At 47.2% G+C, this 18,200-nt stretch overlaps 1 protein-coding gene, 1 long non-coding RNA gene and 1 pseudogene across 6 annotated transcripts in view; 1 reads left to right on the top strand and 2 right to left on the bottom strand.

Moving 5' to 3' along the window:
- The first annotated feature begins 575 nt into the window (after positions 1-575).
- Positions 576-676, top strand: Gm25008 (annotated as a pseudogene).
- Positions 677-5,679: 5,003 nt separating this feature from the next.
- Gm52283 lies at positions 5,680-6,868 on the bottom strand. Its single transcript, XR_003952231.1, has 3 exons — positions 6,547-6,868; positions 6,140-6,436; positions 5,680-6,038 (listed from the first exon to the last, which is right to left on the bottom strand). It is a non-coding gene; the product is annotated as a predicted gene, 52283 (long non-coding RNA).
- A 3,239-nt stretch (positions 6,869-10,107) lies between these two features.
- Positions 10,108-18,200, bottom strand: part of Capn11 (calpain 11) — a 29,519-nt gene continuing 21,426 nt past the window's right edge. For 2 of the 5 annotated variants that reach the window (XM_011246479.3, XM_017317486.2), the window contains 11 exons: positions 14,185-14,196; positions 13,689-13,900; positions 13,286-13,325; positions 12,957-13,022; positions 12,792-12,849; positions 12,616-12,680; positions 12,298-12,366; positions 11,926-12,004; positions 11,705-11,818; positions 10,643-10,701; positions 10,108-10,528 (listed from right to left, as the gene is read on the bottom strand). In XM_011246479.3, coding sequence (XP_011244781.1) covers positions 10,502-10,528; positions 10,643-10,701; positions 11,705-11,818; positions 11,926-12,004; positions 12,298-12,366; positions 12,616-12,680; positions 12,792-12,849; positions 12,957-13,022; positions 13,286-13,325; positions 13,689-13,900; positions 14,185-14,196 — 801 coding nt within the window. In that variant the 3' untranslated portion in view covers positions 10,108-10,501. Of the gene's footprint in view, positions 10,529-10,642; positions 10,702-11,704; positions 11,819-11,925; positions 12,005-12,297; positions 12,367-12,615; positions 12,681-12,791; positions 12,850-12,956; positions 13,023-13,285; positions 13,326-13,504; positions 13,912-14,184; positions 14,197-18,200 lie in introns of those variants that run through there. The other 3 variants (NM_001013767.2, XR_876510.3, XM_011246480.3) reach the window with 3 other exon arrangements.

Genomic DNA, 18,200 nt, shown 5'->3' on the forward strand with positions numbered 1-18,200 from the left:
GTAAAGGGCTTGCTGCACAAACGTGGAAACTTCAGTTTGAACCTAGGAGATTATGTGTGTCTATGTGTAGTGTTTGCCTGCAATCCCAGGGCTAGAGAGGTGGAGACAGGACCCACTTCGTGTTTGTTATGTATAGCTAAATCTCCTAGACAATTTCATACTGGCTTCCTGGGTTAGATGAAATAGCACATGAAGTGGAAACTTCCAGTTTCTTTGGAAAGTTAGTTCTGTCGAATGATGTTTTGTTGGGGCACATAGATGAGAGCATGTCTTGCTAAAGTGAACACTTTAAAGACTTGTTTTCTTGAAGCAGACAGGGTTGAAAGGATATTTTGATATAGCGAACACGTGGGAGGATCTGTGATGAAGGAATATAAATAGGACCCCACAGGACAGTGGCAGTGTCATCACAAGTTGAGCTCAACAAGGCCACTTAAGGTGAACCAACACATGTGTGTCCTTAGCAAAGAATAATGAAATAGAGCAAACCAATGTTCAGTGCTCTTTAAAGGTCTTTGTGTTCCTTTTCACAGTGAGACTGATAGATAAAAGCCCAACAAACGTGCTCACTTCGGCAGCACATATACTAAAAAAAAAAAATTGGAACGATACAGAGAAGATTAGCATGGCCCTGCGCAAGGATGACACACAAATTCGTGAAGCAGTCCATATTTAAAAAAAAAAAAAAAAAGCCCAACAAACATTGACATTCACAGTCTTGGTTTTTATGGAGATCTCTTTGTCTGTGATATATATTACATAAAATAAATAGATCTTTTTTTAAAAGATCTATTTATTTATTTTATTTATGTGAGTACACTGTAGTTGTCTTCAGACACACCAGAAGAGGGCGTCAGATCTCATTATGGATGGTTGTGAGCCACCATGTGGTTGCTGGGAATTGAACTCAGGACCTTTGAAAGAGCAGTCAGTGCTCTTAACTGCTGAGCCATCTCTCCAGTCCCAAATAAATAAATCTTTAAAAAATAGTATTTAAAAAAAGAGAAATTTTAGCTGAGTGGTGGTGGTGCACGCCTTTAATCCCAGCACTGGGGAGGTAGAGGCAGGTGGATCTCTGTGAGTTCGGGGCCAGCATGGTCTACAGAGTTAGTTCCAGGACAGGACAGCTAGTACTATACAGGGAATCCCTGTCTCTGGAAAAAAAAACAAACAGACAAAACAACAACAACAAACCGCAGACAAACAAAAAAAGAAAATTTAAAGATATTTTTTCCTATTACTACTTTTTAATTTAATGTATTTCTTTTGAGATAGGGATTCTCTGTGTAGCTCCAGATGTCCTGGAACTCTGTAGACCAAGCTGGCCAGGAACTCAGAGGTCTTCCTGTCTCTTCTGAGTGCTGGGATTAAAGGTGTGTGACACCACCTTCCTACTACTGCAACTTCAAGAAGCAAAGAAACTGGCAGTGGTGGTTTGAAGTGGAGGTTGGGTCCTTGGGAGGTTGCACTGTGGTTTTGTTGGAAGGAGGTGTGGTTTTGTTGGAAGAAGTGCATCACTGTGGAGGTGGGCTTTGAAGCTCTCCATCCAGTGCCAGAGAGTCCCTCCTCCTAGCTGCTGGAGAGACAGTCTTCTCCTGGTTGCCTTCGCAACAAGGTGTGGAACTCTCAGCTCCTCAAGTACCATGCCCGCCTGGATGCTGTCATGCTTCCCGCCATGATGATAATGGACTGAACTTCAGAACTTGTAAGCCAGCCCCAACTAAATATTGTCCTTTATAAGAATTGCCTTGGTGGCCCGGCAGTGGTGGTGCACACCTTTAATCCCAGCACTTGGGAGGCAGAGACAGGCGGATTTCTGAGTTCAAGGCCAGCCTGGACTACAAAGTGAGTTCCAGGACAGCCAGGGCTACACAGAGAAACACTGTCTTGAAAAAACAAAAAAACAAAACAAAACAAAAAACAAACAAAAAAAGAATTGCCTTGGTGATGGTGTCTTTTCACAACAATGGAAACCCTAAGACACTGAGGCTGGACAGATGGCTCAGAGGTTAAGAACACTTTTGTTCTCCCAAAGGATCCATGTCAGGCAACTCCTTACAACCTGTGGAGTCCAAGACTCTCTTCTGGCCTTTGCAGGCACTCTCATGGACATGGTATGCACACACACCTACACATACATAAAATTTATAATCTCAAACAAACAAATCCAGCAGGTGAGCTGGAGAGGTCGCTCAGTGGTTGAGAACATGAGAGGCTCCTGAAGAGGACCCAGGTTCAGCTTGCAGCTGCCACAGAGTGGCTCACAACCTTCTGTAAGTCCAGTCCCAGAGGATCCGACATTATCTTCTGACTTCGACGACCACTGCATGCATAGACAAGTGTGTCTATGCACCCATAGACCATACACATAAAATAAAAATAGATGGACTCTCAAAAGAAAAAAAAGAGGGACTGGAGAGATGGCTCAGCAGTTAAGAGCACTGACTGCTCTTCCAGAGGTCCTGAGTTCAATTCCCAGGCAACCACATAGTGGCTCACAACCATCTGTAAGGGGATCCCATGCCCTCTTCTGGTGTGTCTGAAGACAGCAACAATGTACTCATATACATAAAAGAATAACTAAATCTTAAAAAGAGAGAAGAATACAAAAGGAAAGGGAAAAAAAAAAGAAAATGGGTTTTTCATGGGCCATATCTTAGCCACACCAGTATTAAGATACATCAATCTTATGGTGGTAAAAGGCCCTATAATATGCTCAGATATTTAACAGATTTTTAACTCCATTTATTCTAGCTATGGATACTCAATGAAAGATTTGGGATAAATCTTACCCTAATTTGAAGAAAGACATCAATCTCTGAACAGCAGCATTCAGGACCTTTTAAACCTTAAGTGCAGGTGATTTCTTTAAGGAATTTTGTTTTGTTTTGTTTTTCGAGACAGGATTTCTCTGTGTAGCCCTGGCTTTCCTGGAACTCACTTTGTAGACCAGGCTGGCCTCGAACTCTTGAAATCTGCCTGCCTCTGCCTCCCAAGTGCTGGGATTAAAGGTGTGTGCCACCACTGCCCGGCTAAGTAATCTTATAGTATAACCAGGATTAAAAAATTAATTAAGAGCTGAAAAGACAGCCAGGTTAAGAGCACTGGCTCTTCCAAAGACCAAGGTGATTCTCCAGCATCTACATGGTGGCTCACAAGCATCTGTAACTTAACTTGAAGGAGATCTGTTATGGTCTTCTGATCGCTGAGGGCACTGACCAGGCTTGCATATGATACAACACACATAAATACAAAATAATAAAAACAAACAATATTTGTATTTTGCATATAAAAATAGATACTGAAGGGGGTCGAAGCATTTGAGAATCCTTATTAAAAGTAGGTTTTGAAAAATCTAAGCCGAGCCGGGCATGGTGGCACATGCCTTTAATCCCAGCACTCAGGAGGCAGAGGCAGGTGGATTTCTGAGTTCGAGGCCAGCCTGGTCTACAGAGTGAGTTCCAGGAAAGCCAAGGCTACACAGAGAAACCCTGTCTCGGAAGAAAAAAAAAAAAAAAAAAATCTGAGCCTACACGATACTACACTGTCTCATTTCCTTTTTTTTTTTTTTTTTTTTTTTGGTTTTTTTTTTTTTTTTTGGTTTTTTCAAGACAGGGTTTCTCTGTGTAGCCCTGGCTGTGATGGAACTCGCTCTGTAGACCAGGCTGGCCTTGAACTCAGAAATCTGCCTGCCTCTGCCTCCCAAGTGCTGGGATCAAAGGCGTGTGCCACCACTGCCCGGCCTTCATTTCTTTAAGACTTCTTAAAATGTATTATTTTGCCGGTCGGTGGTGGCACAAGGCTTTAATTTCAGTACTCAGGGGGCGTAGGCAGGCGAATCTCTGTGAGTTCAAGGCCAGCCTGGACTACAGAGTGAGTTCCAGGACAGCCAGGGCTACAGAAAGTACACCCCATCTCAAAAACAACAACAAAGAAGTATAATACTATGTACATGGCTGTTTTGCCTGCATGTATGTGCTTTGTATGTGTGCCTGGTGGCACTGGAGCTATAGAGAAGTCTGAATAATCGTGTGGGTGCCGGGGATGGGAGCCAGGTCCTTTGGAAGAGATTTTAAAGCCAGTGCTTTTAACCACTGAGCCATCTCCTCCGACTTTTCATTTTCATCTCTCTGAGTTCGAGGCCGGCCTGGTCTGCAGAGTGAGTTCCAGGACAGCCAAAGCTACACACAGAGAAACTCTGTCCTCAAACAAAGGAACAAACAAACATCACTCTGTTACAATTTTCTTTTTTCTGTTACTATGAAAACCCTATCCAACTGTTACCACGTTGGAGCATGGAATTTGGAGTGACCTAGGCCTGGGTTCCCAGACCATGGTCAATCATACTTGGTTTCAAAATAAACTCTTTTATTCCCTTTGAAGTCAAATTGGGGATTTTTTCCCCCCATCAACAAAAGGAAGGAGGGAGAGGCGGGGTTAAATGCACTTGCTGCTGCTGAAGAGGAGCCTGGTGTGGACCCTGTATCCATAAGGCAGCTCACAACCAGCTGTAACTCCAGTCCTAGAGGACCTGAAGCCCCTTCTTGTCTCTATGGGCACTGCATGTACAGGTACACAGGCAGACACGTAGACAAAGCACAGGCACACATAAAATATAAATAAACCTATTTTCAAAAAAGAAAAGAAAAGAAAGTGGTCCTAGAATTTTATAAAGAAGAAACAAATAAAAAGCTAAGAACAAAGATGAGCTAAAACTCGAGACAGCTTATAGAAAATGAACCCTAAGCCACAGCCAAATGTATCTTCTCATCTAGGCTGCAAGGAGACACTCGGCTACCATTACTCCTTTAACAGACTGGAATACTGCAAAAAGTTCGCCACATGCCCTGCTTCTGAAGCTCTGGGGAGACAGACAGCAGCTGGTGGAAGCGCTTGCATACCACCCTAGATAGGGAATATTTTTTGTTTGTTTGTTTTCGAGACAGGGTTTCTCTGTATAGCCCTGGCTGTCCTGGAACTCACTTTGTAGACCAGGCTGGCCTCAACTCACCTGCCTCTGCCTCCCGAGTGCTGGGATTAAAGGCATGCACCACCACGCCCGGCTCTAGGTAGGGAATTTAATGCTCATACAACCACAGGTGTGTCTCTCTCCAGCCACCTGTAGGAATACCTGCACCCAGCAGTTACTTTGAGATCCACCATCTTTGCTAAGCCATCCAGCTTGTCAGAACACCTTTACTTTTGTCTTTCTTCTCTATTTCTTTGGAAGACTGGCCAAAGCCCACTCACTTTAAGAATTTCTTGCTCTTTCCCAGAAGTTTTCTCTTGTAATATGGCTTCCAGAGGTGTGGGTGTCTCTCTTCCTCTTGGTCCTCTTCCTTCTCCAAATGGCCTCAAGATTTAGTTTGCCTGCCCAGAGGCTCTCTTTTAACCTTTAATAAGACTGACCCAGAGTTTCCTTATAATTTGGTTCTTAAATCCTTTTATGGTTGAGACTAAGACTTCCCAAAAGGGGAACCCAATTTTCTTTGGTAACTTGTGGAACCCCAGATGAGACTCCCCAAAGTTTATGGTGACATGTGACTACCACAAATGGATCCTAAAGAAGCTACTCAAAGCTGGGCAGTGGTGGCACACGCCTTTGATCCCAGCACTTGGGAGGCAGAGGCAGGCGAACTTCTGAGTTCTGGCCAGCCTGGCCTACAGAGTGAGTTCCATCACAGCCAGGGCTACACAGAGAAACCCTGTCTCGAAAAACAAAACAAAACAAACAAAAGAAGCTACTCAAAGGGCAAAAGGGGTGACTGAATTCTAGGACCTTAGAAGCCATCTGGGTGGCAAGTCTAGCCACAACAATAGTTATCTCAAAGCAGACCCTGGCTTCATCACTTGAACCTAATGAGGCCAGAGGAACGAGCCCGAGGAGAAGCCAAATAAGCTAGACATAGGCTGGTGCTCTTGAGTGCCTACTAAGGGCGTCTGGTGTTCTTGGTTCTGGCTTCTCTTGGTATTTGGGCTTCGGTTTGCAATGCTGAGCTGTTTATATAAACTCTTGGCTGCTCCCAGCTGGATAAAATCTAAAAAGGAAAAAGGGAGACAGGAAAAAAAAGAAATATTAGCACTGGGATGACATAAACAGGTACAGTGTTGTCTCATTGTGTCAAAAGATTGGAAACACCTGTTAATGAGCTCCTAAGTGCCTGAGCATGGTCGTTCGTGCCTCGAATACCAGCACCCAGGAAGCTAGGCAAGAGGACTGCCAGGAGGTTGAGGCAAAAAAGCCAATACAGGAGACTGGAGAGATGGCGCGGAGGTTAAGTTCTTCCTCTCTTCCTCTGTCCTGCTCTTGCTGAGGATCAGAGTTGAGTCCCCAGCACCCAGGTCAGGTAACGTTACCCACAACTGCCTGAAACTAAAACTCCACGGGATCGGACACGCTCTTCTGAACTCCGATGGCACCTGCAACACACGTGGCCTACACACACACAGTGGTACATACAGAAAAATAAGTCTTTTAAAATATATAAGAAAGTATAGAGTGTACTGGTTTATAGACAATTTCTATAAGCTCTGCCCAACAGTTACCTAGCAACAGCGTGCGTCATCACTCGCCTCCAGGTATGAGCCAAGTACAGTGGATAGAAGCACTGCTTGCTACCCCAGACCCCTTCCTCCTCTTCCCACGTGTTCTTGGCCGGCCTTTCTCTTTTTCTCCCCTTCGGTCCTTCTCTGTCTCCTTTCCCCCTTTCTCTGCCTCTACCCCTTTACCAGGTCCCTGATCTCCTCCCTTCCCACAATAAGCCTCCTTTTATGCCTGTCGCATGGCATCATTTCTCAGAAGGACCCCTCGGCCGCAGCATAAGTGGGGTTTCTGAGAACCTGTTGCAGCTGCTGACTCCCAGCAGTACCCAATGGCATAAGGGAAAGGAAACGTCAGACAAGAGCGCGATAGAACTCTCTACCGCCATCTAGAGGACTACGTGGGAATCATTTGCCTCTGCTGGGAAAGCTTCAGTCTTCCGGTTGATTCTGTTTCAAGTTGGTCCAACACTGAAGAAGTATTAAATATTAAGTGGCCAGCTGAGGAGATGGCTCAGGAGGTAAAGGCGTTTGCTGCCAAGCCTCATAACTTGAGTCTGTCTCTGTCTCTCTCTCACACCACAATACATTGTGTTTAGCGCTAAAATGGCAATTTCTTATATGATGGCAGCCAAACAATTTTTGTGGATTTAGTACTTTAATGCTTCGGTGGATCTCAGAGGGAAACTTTGGGGATTCAGTTCTCTCCTTCTGCCATAAAGGGTTCTGGGGATCGAACTCAGATCGTCAGACTTGGCAGCAACTGCCTTCCCCTGCTGCTGAGCCCACCTTGCTGGCTCATAAAATAATAAACTCTGTGTTTTACATATTCTGCCACACTGAAATAAAGTAAAATTTCATTTGAGTGAGCTCGTTCTCTTTGCTTCTTTACACTGGTTGTTTCCAGACTGGATCGCATTTGAGCTCATTGCTTTTAAGTGCTACATTGCTTTTAAGTGCTACCTAGTATTATGTGGTTTTCCAGATCATTCCAGACCCCACTTTCTCAGAGACCAAAAGACTGAACAATGGTGATACTTTGAGGGAGGCAAGAAGCAGGGTAGAGTTGTTCTTCTGACATCAAAGAAAGAGAAAGGGGGTGGGGGAGGGGCAACATCTGTGGAAAATTGGCAGTTGGTCATCAAGAGATGAAATCTAGATTGCCAGGGACTCAAATCAAAGTCAGCTCACGAGTGGTGTAGGCTGACATCTCTGTGCCCTAGGCTAAGGGGGAAGAGCAGAAATGTAGTCAAACAGCCTGTGGGGACACATCCTTGGGAGGCCACAGTGGGGACAAAACCTCCTAGGGCGGTGAGGTGCATAAGTGGCCATATGAACCCACTGGGATGGAGTCAAAGGAAGAATGGCGTGTCTTGTTTTCTGTATTTTAACACAAACTGTATACAGCTATTGCCGGCAAATACTTACTGATGTCAAGGGTCAAGTATTCTCACTCTGCCTGCTTGTTTATTTACTCGAGACAGGGTTTCTCTGTGTAGCCCTGGCTGTCCTGGAACTCACTCTGTAGACCAGGCTGGCCGAGATCTGCCTGCTGGGATTAAAGGCCTGCGCCACCAAGCCCTGTTTTGGTTGAGACCTTTTGAAAGTTCAAAAGACCTGTTAGTTTTAGAACCTCTCTAAGACTGCCTGTTGGGATGTCCTGCCATCCCTAGGGAGATGAGCTCTGTAGGGAGAGAGTCATGTGGAGAATAGGCTCAGAGGCTCCCTGGAGAGTGTGACTGATCACAAGGCAAAGGAGAGGAAAACAAAGGGCTGGAGGGACAGGAACCAATTCCTCAAGGGACAGTCAGTCGGGTGTGGCCATGAGAGGGGGAAGAGGCAGCTCTGTACAAGCTGACTAAATTGATCTTTAGAGTGACAGAGAAGGGGTAGGGCTGGAGCACTGGGAAAGGATCTCAAAGGATGGCAATCCCAGCTGTCTGCACAGCGTCTGTCCCAGTAGGCTCTGCTCTTCAGGAAACTGCAAACTGTGTATATATAAACAGACGACAGATCAGGTCCATGGTGTGATTTATTTATTTTTTTATTTATTTGTTTTTTTCCGAGACAGGATTTCTCTGTGTAGCCCTGGCTGTCCTGCAACTCACTCTGTAGACCAGGCTGGCCTCGAACTCAGAAATCAGCCTGCCTCTGCCTCCTGAGTGCTGGGATCAAAGGCGTGTGCCACCACTGCCCGGCTCCATGGTGTGATTAAGGGAAGGTTTTTACTGTAGGGACGAGAGAGAGAGAGAGAGAGAGAGAGAGAGAGAGAGAGAGAGAGAGAGAGAGAAGATTGAATATGGCCGGTAGAGAGAGGTGGGAGAAGGAGGGAGACCAGGAGAACACAGGCAAAAGACTGGAGTGGAGAGAGAGAGAGAGAGAGAGAGAGAGTCAAAATAGCAGGGTTATAAGACTGAGCAGGTGTAGGAAGGGCTGAGAGGAGCCAGGATGCAGACATGGACTCTGCAATGTGTAACAGACACGTGTGACACTCAGGGAACTTTGGTATACTAATAAACACCGCAGGTAGCTACTTGTTCCCTCTGTTAGTGATAAGGGGAAAGGCTTCTCTTGGCAGAGGTGGGACTGGCTTCCTAAGTTCCTGACCTATGTTGGCTTTTGTCTAACTGCCAGAATTTGGGGGAATTTGCAGAATTTGACAGAAACCACCGGTCCCTAGGAAGCTGTACACAGAGGCAGGAAGTATCCTGATTGCTCTGTGGAACGAAGGTTTAATCTAAGGGAAGTGGTTTAATCTAAGGGAAGCCTTATCTAGGAGGCTGAGTCACGGGAGGAAGGTCCTATGGTGGCATTATTACTGGCTCTATAAGAGAAGGAAGAGCGAGGACCAGGAAGATGGCCTGCCACTCAAGCCTGATGGTTGGGACCCAGGGATTCACTTTAAAAAGCCAGATAAGGGGGTACGCATCTGCAATCCAAGTCCTGAGATGAGATGGAGAAACACCAGCTGCTCTCAGCCCACCCAGCCAGTCCGGAGCCCGTACAGCAGCCGGAAGACAGACCTCCAGTCGCCTACCAGAAGGGACTCCTCATTGTGTGGTCTACCAGCTGGCTCTTGCAACTAACTGCCTGTCCTTTGATTTGGTTGGTTGGTTTGGTTTGGTTTCCAAGACAGGGCCCTGGCTGTCTTAGGAACTCCCTCTGTAGACCAGGCTGGCCTGAACTCATAGAGATCCACCTGCCTCTCAAGTCTGGGGATTAAAGGCGTTGGTCACCCCCACCACTCCCAACACACACACCTGGAGCTTGTCCTCTGATCTTTGAGACCCCTGCGGTGCGGTCTTTGGAGGAGGGGCAGTTTGAGGGAAAATAGGACAAAGGCACCTCAAAGCCTTGTGGCCTCTTGGCTTTGTCAGCCCCAGGTCAGGCTTCGCTGGCCATTGGCTCAGTGGCGCCCCTCCACCCCACAACGTTCAACGCATCTAAGAGTTCCTAATGTTTTCAAAGCTTGGGGCTGAGCTGCGTTTAACATCCTGTAACCCTGCAGCGCCCCCTAGTAATTTGTAGACAAGCACATTTGCAGAGCCCCTCTTTGGTATTGAAGAATTAAGTGGGAAAATAACCTTGTCCTCTTTATTAGAATAATGTGTACGACGCGGCGCGGGGAGGCGATGGAATTCCTGACAAGAGGGCGGGCTAGGAGGCGGGTGTGAGTTGACAGCACGCGGGAACACTTAAGCTGAAGATTGCCTTCGCCAGAGAAAAACTGGCGGAGAATCCACCTCATTTTTAGTCTAAATACGGCGTGAGAGTGCTCGGGGCGTGGTGGGGGTGGGGGAGGGGGGTGTTGGTGTTCCGGTCAGCCCGGATCAGGGGACCAGAGTAAACACTGTGCCTGGGGCACTGGAGAGCGAGAGCGACAAGGAGCATCCACCATCCTGGCCGGAGCAGGAGCGCCACCGGCGGAGGGAGGAACGAGGGAGCCAGGCTTCGCATCTCCCTACCCCCACATGGTTATTTGCAGCCACTGCAAAGACAGCAGAAAAGAGGAGACTTTCTGCAGAGGATGGAGAGTGGGTGGGACTAGAGGGGAGGGGTTCAGGGTGTGGCCAGACGACCCTTCCCATGCCTTCCCTCTTACCTGGTTAATATCCAAGCAAATAGAACCAGTTTTCTTGGTGTCCATGGATAAGAAGAACGCTGTTTTAAGGATAAGGGCGTGGGGCAGGGGTAGAGGGCGGGGGCGGGGTTAGATCTGAGATGAGGGTTTAAAAGACCCGAAAGGTAGTAGAAAGGTATCCCTTTTTCATCAGGAGTGAATCACAGCTACCCTGGTTAGGAGATGGGTCTGGTTCAGAGCGCTTGGCTCGGACCCATTTACTTTGAATAGAGCCCTGGGAAGAGGAGGGGGGCACTGACTTATTTGTTTTGCACTAATTTATTGTGTGTGAGAGGGGCATGCAGGTGCATATATATGACAGCTTGCACCTGTGGAGCTCAGAGGACAACCTGAGGCTGCTGATGCTCGCCTTCCACCACGTGGGCCCTGGAACTGAACTCAGGTCTTCAGACTTGGTAGCAAGCACTCTTATATGCTGACTCATCTTGCTCCCTATTGTTTTAACCCAGAGTCTCACTAAGTAGCCAGGGTTGCCCCAAACTTGTGATCCTCCTGTCTCAGCTTCCCAAGTTCAAGAATTATAAATATGGGCTTTTTTTTTTATCGTTGGGACAATCTTTTCATATTTATTTATTTATTTGTTTGTTTGTTTATTTATTTATTTATTTATTTTTGAGACAAGAGTCTTCTGGCTGACCCAGGCTGGCCTCAGGCTCACTCTGTAGCTGAGGATGACTTTCAACTCCTGATTTTTCTGCCCCCATCTCCAGAGTGTTGGGGTTAAAGGTGTGTGTCACCACACCAGGGCTTGGTCCAGCTAGGCAAAAACACCCTACTAACGGGCTCCATCCCCACCCCCTGGGGCAGAACGGTGACTGTCCATATCATATTTTCTAGAGAAGGAAATGGGAGTACAGACAGAAGTCACAGCCCCAGCACGTTGTGGACTTGAACTTGGGTCAGGTGTGTGCTCTGTCTGTGTGGGAGAGGTTCTGTTAGCAACAGACCTCAGGATGAATGGATGTGGGAGCAAGGCAGCTAGCTCTCCTGGCCTAACCAAGAGGGGGCAGGTGCCTCACTTACCAAACATGGCCTTGAGCCTCAGGAAACAGTTGAGGAAGCTGTCAAAGTCCACAATCATGTTATCCGAGTACCTGGCAACGACTACCTCGGTCACTCTGTTGTTCATCTTGATGCCTAGGGAACAGATGTGTGTGTGTGAGGGGTTGGGGGGGGGGGGACAGTAAGGGCAGAGTTCAGGTCTGGACACAACCTCCCGGCTCCTGGCCCCTGCAGGGCGCCACCTGCTTTCTCTATTGCCAGGCGCATCTCATAGGAGTTCAAGTTCCCTGAGCGGTCCTCATCACACTCTTTGAAGATTTCCTGAAGACAGACAGAGACGTCATCAGGTCACGGTGGTTGAAAAACAGAATACTCAAGCATGACTGGCTTATGACATCTGCCCTAGACTCTGGGGCTTCCCCCTGCCCCCTCTGATCAGCCACTTGGATCTCTAATGTTCCTGCCTTCTAGCAAACCCTTCATGACTATAACAGGCTATACTGGTTACTAACCAGTTTGACTCTGTGTGTGTGTGTGTGTGTGTGTGTGTGTGTATAGTTCTAATGGCTTCTTTGTCCATTCCCACGCCTCTTGGCTCTTTAAGGGTCCCTTACCGTCCATTTCTTGATCTTTTTCCACAGGACCTGGAATTCATGAAGCTCCAGCTTGCCAGAACCATCTTTCTAGGGAGATTAGTCAAGGATAAGAGGAAAGAGGGCATTCTGGGGAAGAGGAAACAAAAGGTGTCCACAGTCTACACAGGCTTGGGGTTCCTCAATGCTAACAGCCAGAACTGGGAGCTCCAGCTACGCCACCCCCCTCCCCCCAGATCTCTTCCCTATCACAGGGAAAGGGCACTGATGCTGGAGGGAGAGATGGCAGGGAGAAGATGGGAAACACCCCAGTAGGCTAGCCACAGGGCAGAAAGATACATCCAGGAGGTTGATCATCCGGCGACAGACTTCCAAGCTAAAGCCCTTCGTCTTGAAGTTCCTTACTGTGAAGGAGGGGTGGGGTGGGAAGAAGAGGTGGGTGAGAACAGTGGGAGGCCAGATTTTGGGGGGGGGCAGAGGTGGGGTGAGCCATGAGGGAGGGGTGGGACACTCACATTTAGCTGTCATCCTGTTGAGAAGTTTGTGTAGTGCATACATATCCACTTCGCCATCCTAGGAGAAACAGATGTAATAATCATTGGCTGCTCGGATCCATCACCAGCTCTGCCCCTGCGGCCCGGTGGCCACCTCCCTTCCCCCTCTGCCCCTGGCCCTCTTACCTCGTTTGCCATTATCTTAAACAGCTGAAGAGAATCCTTGTCCAAATCCTTGTCAGTGACAGTCTCCTAGGGAAAAGGAGAGAGAGAGCCGGTCTTTAAAACACCCTCCAAGCTGGGCGTGGTGGCGCACTCCTTTAATCCCAGCACTCAGGAGGCAGAGGCAGGCAGATTTCTGAGTTCGAGGCCACCCTGGTCTACAGAGTTCCAGGATAGCCAGGGCTATACAGAGAAACCCTGTCTTGAAAAACCAAAACAAAAACCAAAACAACAACAACAACAAAAACCACCCTCCATACTTCCAACCCCTTTAGCCCAGAGCTTCCTGTTACCTCTTGGAGATGTTCAAACCGGTTGGCGTCATCCAGCAACCTGGGCATGAGAGAGTGAAGGCTGAGGGGGTACTGGGGGCGATCTGGGGAGGGTCCTATCACTGCATATGGAGCAGTATCTAATACTCCATTACATCATCGGGGCTCTAGTTTCATTCCTATTTCTATTACAAATTTAGAGGAGAGGGGCTGGAGAGATGGCTTAGAGGTTAAGCGCACCGATTACCCTTCCAGAGGTCCAGAGTTCAGTTCCCAGTAAACATATGGTGGCTCACAAATTTAGACCTCGCATCTTCGTGCCTCAGTTTCCGTGAATCATAGGGTTGATGTGAAGGAGGACCAGAATCTGACACCAGGCAGCCCTTGGGCTGGGACCCTAGCCAGAGCGAGGCAGGCCCCTCACCAGGTCTCACTGTGTTTCTCCGTGAAGACCCGAAGCAGGAAGTCAGCATCTTTATGGGGCTCATAGGTGGAGGGGATAATGACGTATTCCCCCGGGGGCAGCCGGAGATGGCTGTTCACCTCCCTCGAGTTGATGAAGATCTCTGAAAAGCCGTGGTCCCGGTATTTCAAGAAGAAGTCTTTCTTAAGGTGGATGTCCCGGAGGTTCTGAAACTGTATGTACCCTGGAGGTGGGTACAGGACTAGCACAGGAGAGCAAGGAGACCAGACCTCCCAAGGTGAACCACCTTGTGGGTACCAGGACCACTGCTGTGGCCTGTGCATCTCCCACATCGTCAAAAACTCAGTATATCCTTCCCCGACTCCCACCACTGGGTAATAGGAGTTAGAATCCTAACTCAGTGTTCTCCAGAACTTTTCTCCAGATCCCTCCCCTTGCCAATCCGTATGTAGTCAGGAGGGGGCTAGATGCCTGCCCGGGAGTAAGCCTGCTGTACCTCCTTTGGGACCTGAAAAATGAGAGAGAGAGAGAGAGAGAGAGAGAGAGAGAGAGAGAGAGAGAGAGTCAGATCTTCAGGTCAATGAAGGGGGCTCTGGTCATCAGCTAGGTGAGTGTGCATTGCACGTGCTTGTGTGTGTGCATGTGAACATGATTGTGAGCCTGTCTTGGGGTTCATTAGGAGCAATGACAGTGAGTGGTGGGGCATTGGCTGATAGCATTAAGAATTTGTCAGTTTTGAATTTCAAAGTACAGTTTGCCCAAAGTTTACAAAGGTAGATATTTATTTATTTATTTATTTATTTATTTATTTATTTATTTATTTTAGTCCAGGTTAAAGACAGGAGAGAGTTCCAGAGAAGTGGAGATGATTTGCTAAAAGATCAAGAGAGCTGGGATGGGGGGTGGAGGTGGGGGGCTCAAGAAGCATGTGTCCCTAGAATGTGAGTCCACAGAGTGTCACCTACAGAAATAGTTAGGTGACCACTGACACTGGGGAGAGAGAGCAAATATGATTGCATGCTTGCTTTTGTTTTCTGTCAGGTAACCCGGTCTTTGAATATGCTGTGTCGCTAAGGATGCCCTTGAACTTCTGACCCTCCTGCCTCCACCTCCCAAATGTTGGAGTTACAAACCTGTGCCACCCAGTTGTATGCATGGCTGGTGATAGGACCCAGGGCTTCTTGCACATGAGTTACAATGCTAGCTCTTGTTTTGTTTTAATTTTTTTTTTTTTTTGAGACAGGTCTCACGTAGACCAGAGTGGCTAACCATGTAGCTAAAGCTGGCTTTGAACTCTTGATCCCTCTGGCCTCTGCAGGTGCTTTCATTCATGTGCACACACCCACACATAGACACAAAATTGAAAACAAGTTTTTTTTAATGACCACATGTGATGGTGCACACCTTTGATCTCCTCATGTGAAAGGCGGACAGAGGCAAATCTCTGCGAGTGTGAGGCCAGCCTGGTCTATGATCTATAGCAAGGCCCAAGCTGTCTAGGGCTACATAGAGATGCTCTGTAAAATGAATTAAATTAAAAAGCAGTATTTTCTCCAGATGGTGGTGGTTGCATGTCTTTAATCCCAGCACTTGGGAGGCAGAGGCAGGCGGTTTTCTGAGTTTGAGGCCAGCCTGGTCTACAAAGTGAGTTCCAGGATAGCCAGGGCTATACAGAGAAACCCTGTCTTGAAAAACCAAAAAAAAAAAAAAAAAAAAAAAAAAAAAGAAAAAGCAAAATAAACAAGCTAGATGTGCATGTGCACTGACTGCTACTACTCCTGAGTGAGATGGCTGTGAGGACATCGGAAACACCAGCTGCTCACAGACCCACCAGCAGCAGCAGGGGCACAGAGAGATCTCGAGACCCAACAAGGTGGCGAGTGAGAACCAACTTATATATACGTTTGTAGATGATGGAGAAAGAAGAGGAGTGGAGGACAGAAGGGTTAGATGTGGTGTGCATGCTTACAATCCCAACATCTGGCAGAAGCAGGAGGGTCAGGAGTTCAAGGCCAACCTTGGCAACATGGCAAGGCCAAGGCTGGTCTAGGCAACGTGAGGCCCTGTCTCAAACAAACAAACAAACCAAAAACAAAAAAAAAACCAAAAGCAAAATCAAAAACAAACCTAAAAAAATCCTAAAAAGCAAAAAACAAAAAAACAAAAAAACAAAAAATAGACCCCTGGCTTTTCTCACCTTACTCTTTAGTAGGTCATGACCTACTAAAAGCCCCAACAAGACACCAAGCAGGTGCCATTGCTGTCTGCTTGGAGCGTCTGAGCAGTGGGCTAAGTGAACCTCTTTTTTTTTTTTTTTTTTTTTTTAATAAATTAGCCTGTCTATGGTATTCAGTTATCCCAACAGGAACAGAGGAGAGGAGAGGACCCACTGTAGAGGCTATCAACACTCTGGTTTATCTTATTTTGAGACAGAGTCTCACGGTAAAGACAAGGCTGGCATGCAGCTCATGACAATCCTCCTGCCTCTGCTGCTTGCACATGCTAAGGTTCCAGACAGGCCACCATGCGGCTCAGTAGCTCACAGCACATTCATCCTAGTGGGTGTCTGGGCTACTGAGGCTGGATATATCCTCCCTCAACCTTAAAAACATTGGATTAGTTTTTAAAAATGAACTTCGCTCTTATTACTTAAAAAGCTCAGTATGCATTTAGCTTTCTGACTCTGGGCTGTGTCTTCAATATTTTCACATTATTTTCCTCCTCAATAAGGAAAATAAGGCCTCGTGAGTTTTGAGTGTCGTCCTTGTGTAGGGGCCAAAGTGAGCACTGACCTTTTAAAAAGTCTTTTCTGATTTGTTTTATCTAGACCAGTGTGTTGCATGCATTCCTGAGGTTGTGAGCCACCCTGTCGATGCTGGGAACTGAACTCTGGTCCTCTGGAAGAGTTGCAAGTGCTCCCGTCCCCTAACGACCTTTTTTAATTTTTTTTTTTTTTTTTTATTTTGTGGGTGTGTGCTTGCCTGGGACATGCATGTGGAGGTCAGAGGCTAGCCTGAAGGAGTAGGCTGCCTTCTTCCACCGTGTGGGGCTGGGGGATTGAGGTCAGGTTTTCAGGCTTAGAGGGAAGTGCCTTTTCTCACCGAGCCCTTCCTGCTGGCCCCAACCCGTGGACTTCACGTGTTGAGAAGACTGTACTAACTGGATAGCCTGACTCGATGCATAGGAGAAGCAGCCCTTTGCCCCACTTCCAGTTTTCTCCCTTCGGGATGGAGTCTAGGGTGTCCAGCATGCTGGGCGAGCTGTTTACCACTGAGCTCCTGGAGACCAGCCAGGGGCTTAGCATGCATGCCTTAGGATCTTGTCTAGTGTTCGATACTTGTCTCATGTATAAGAGAATGATCCCCAAGTGTGCATTTTGGGAACTCTTGCAAGCCATGACTGGTCTTGGAAAATGCAGACTGGGGACTTCTTTTGGCCTCTACAGTGAGAAGCTTTGATGGAGCAGCCGAGGCCACACTTGGGTGAAGATGTTGTTAAAGTCTCCACCTCTGGGCTGGTGAGATGGCTCAGTGGGTAGGAGCACCCGACTGCTCTTCCGAAGGTCTAGAGTTCAAATCCCAGCAACCACATGGTGGTTCACAACCATCCGTAACAAGATCTGACTCCCTCTTCTGGTGTGTCTGAAGACAGCTACAGTGTATTTACATATAATAAATAAATAAATCTTTAAAAAAAAAAAAAAAAAAAAAAAAAGTCTCCACCTCTGCCCCTTCAGTGAGTGAGCTTGTGTGGTCACCTCGCCTCCTCTGCTATCAGTCTCCTCCTGTTTCCTATGGGCAGTAATAACTGGGATGGACAGGGCTTTGGGGAGATGCCAGCCACAAAGGAAGTGCTAGTTGGTATAAGTTTTAAAAAAAAGCCAGGCAGTGGTGGGGCAGGCCTTTGATCCCAGCACTTGGGAGGCAGAGGCAGGCGGATTTCAGAGTTCTGAGGCCAGCCTGGTTTATAGAGTGAGTTCCAAGAAAGCCAGGGCTATACAGAGAAACCCTGTCTTGAAGAAAAAAAAAAAAGAAAAAGAAGAAGAAGAAGAAGAAGAAGAAGAAGAAGAAGAAGAAGAAGAAGAAGAAGAAGAAGAAGAAGAAAAAGAAGAAAAAGAAGAAAAAGAAAAAAAAGAACAGAGTTGGGCCCGAGGAGACGATTCACTGGTTAAGAGCACTGGCTGCTCTTGCAGTGAACCTGGGTCTGATTCCTAGCGCACACATGGTGGCTCAGAACTATCTGTAACTCCAGCTTCAGTGGATCTGACACTGTTTTCTGATTTCTGTGGGTGTCATATTAGTCATATATGTGGTTTGTCTCTGTAGAGACATGCTTGCAGGCAAAACATCTGAGAGAGAGAGAGAGAGAGAGAGAGAGAGAGAGAGAGAGAGAGAGAGAGAGAACAGAGGCCCAGGAAAAGCACAAGATACTACCACTTCAGCAGCAGGGCTGTGCAGCCTTTGGGTGACTCACACTCATAGGGGTCTTAAGAGGTGAAGCACACATCTCTGA

The sequence above is a fragment of the Mus musculus genome, chromosome 17 (genome assembly GCF_000001635.26).
Source record: "Mus musculus strain C57BL/6J chromosome 17, GRCm38.p6 C57BL/6J".
NCBI classification, from domain to species: domain Eukaryota; kingdom Metazoa; phylum Chordata; class Mammalia; order Rodentia; family Muridae; genus Mus; species Mus musculus.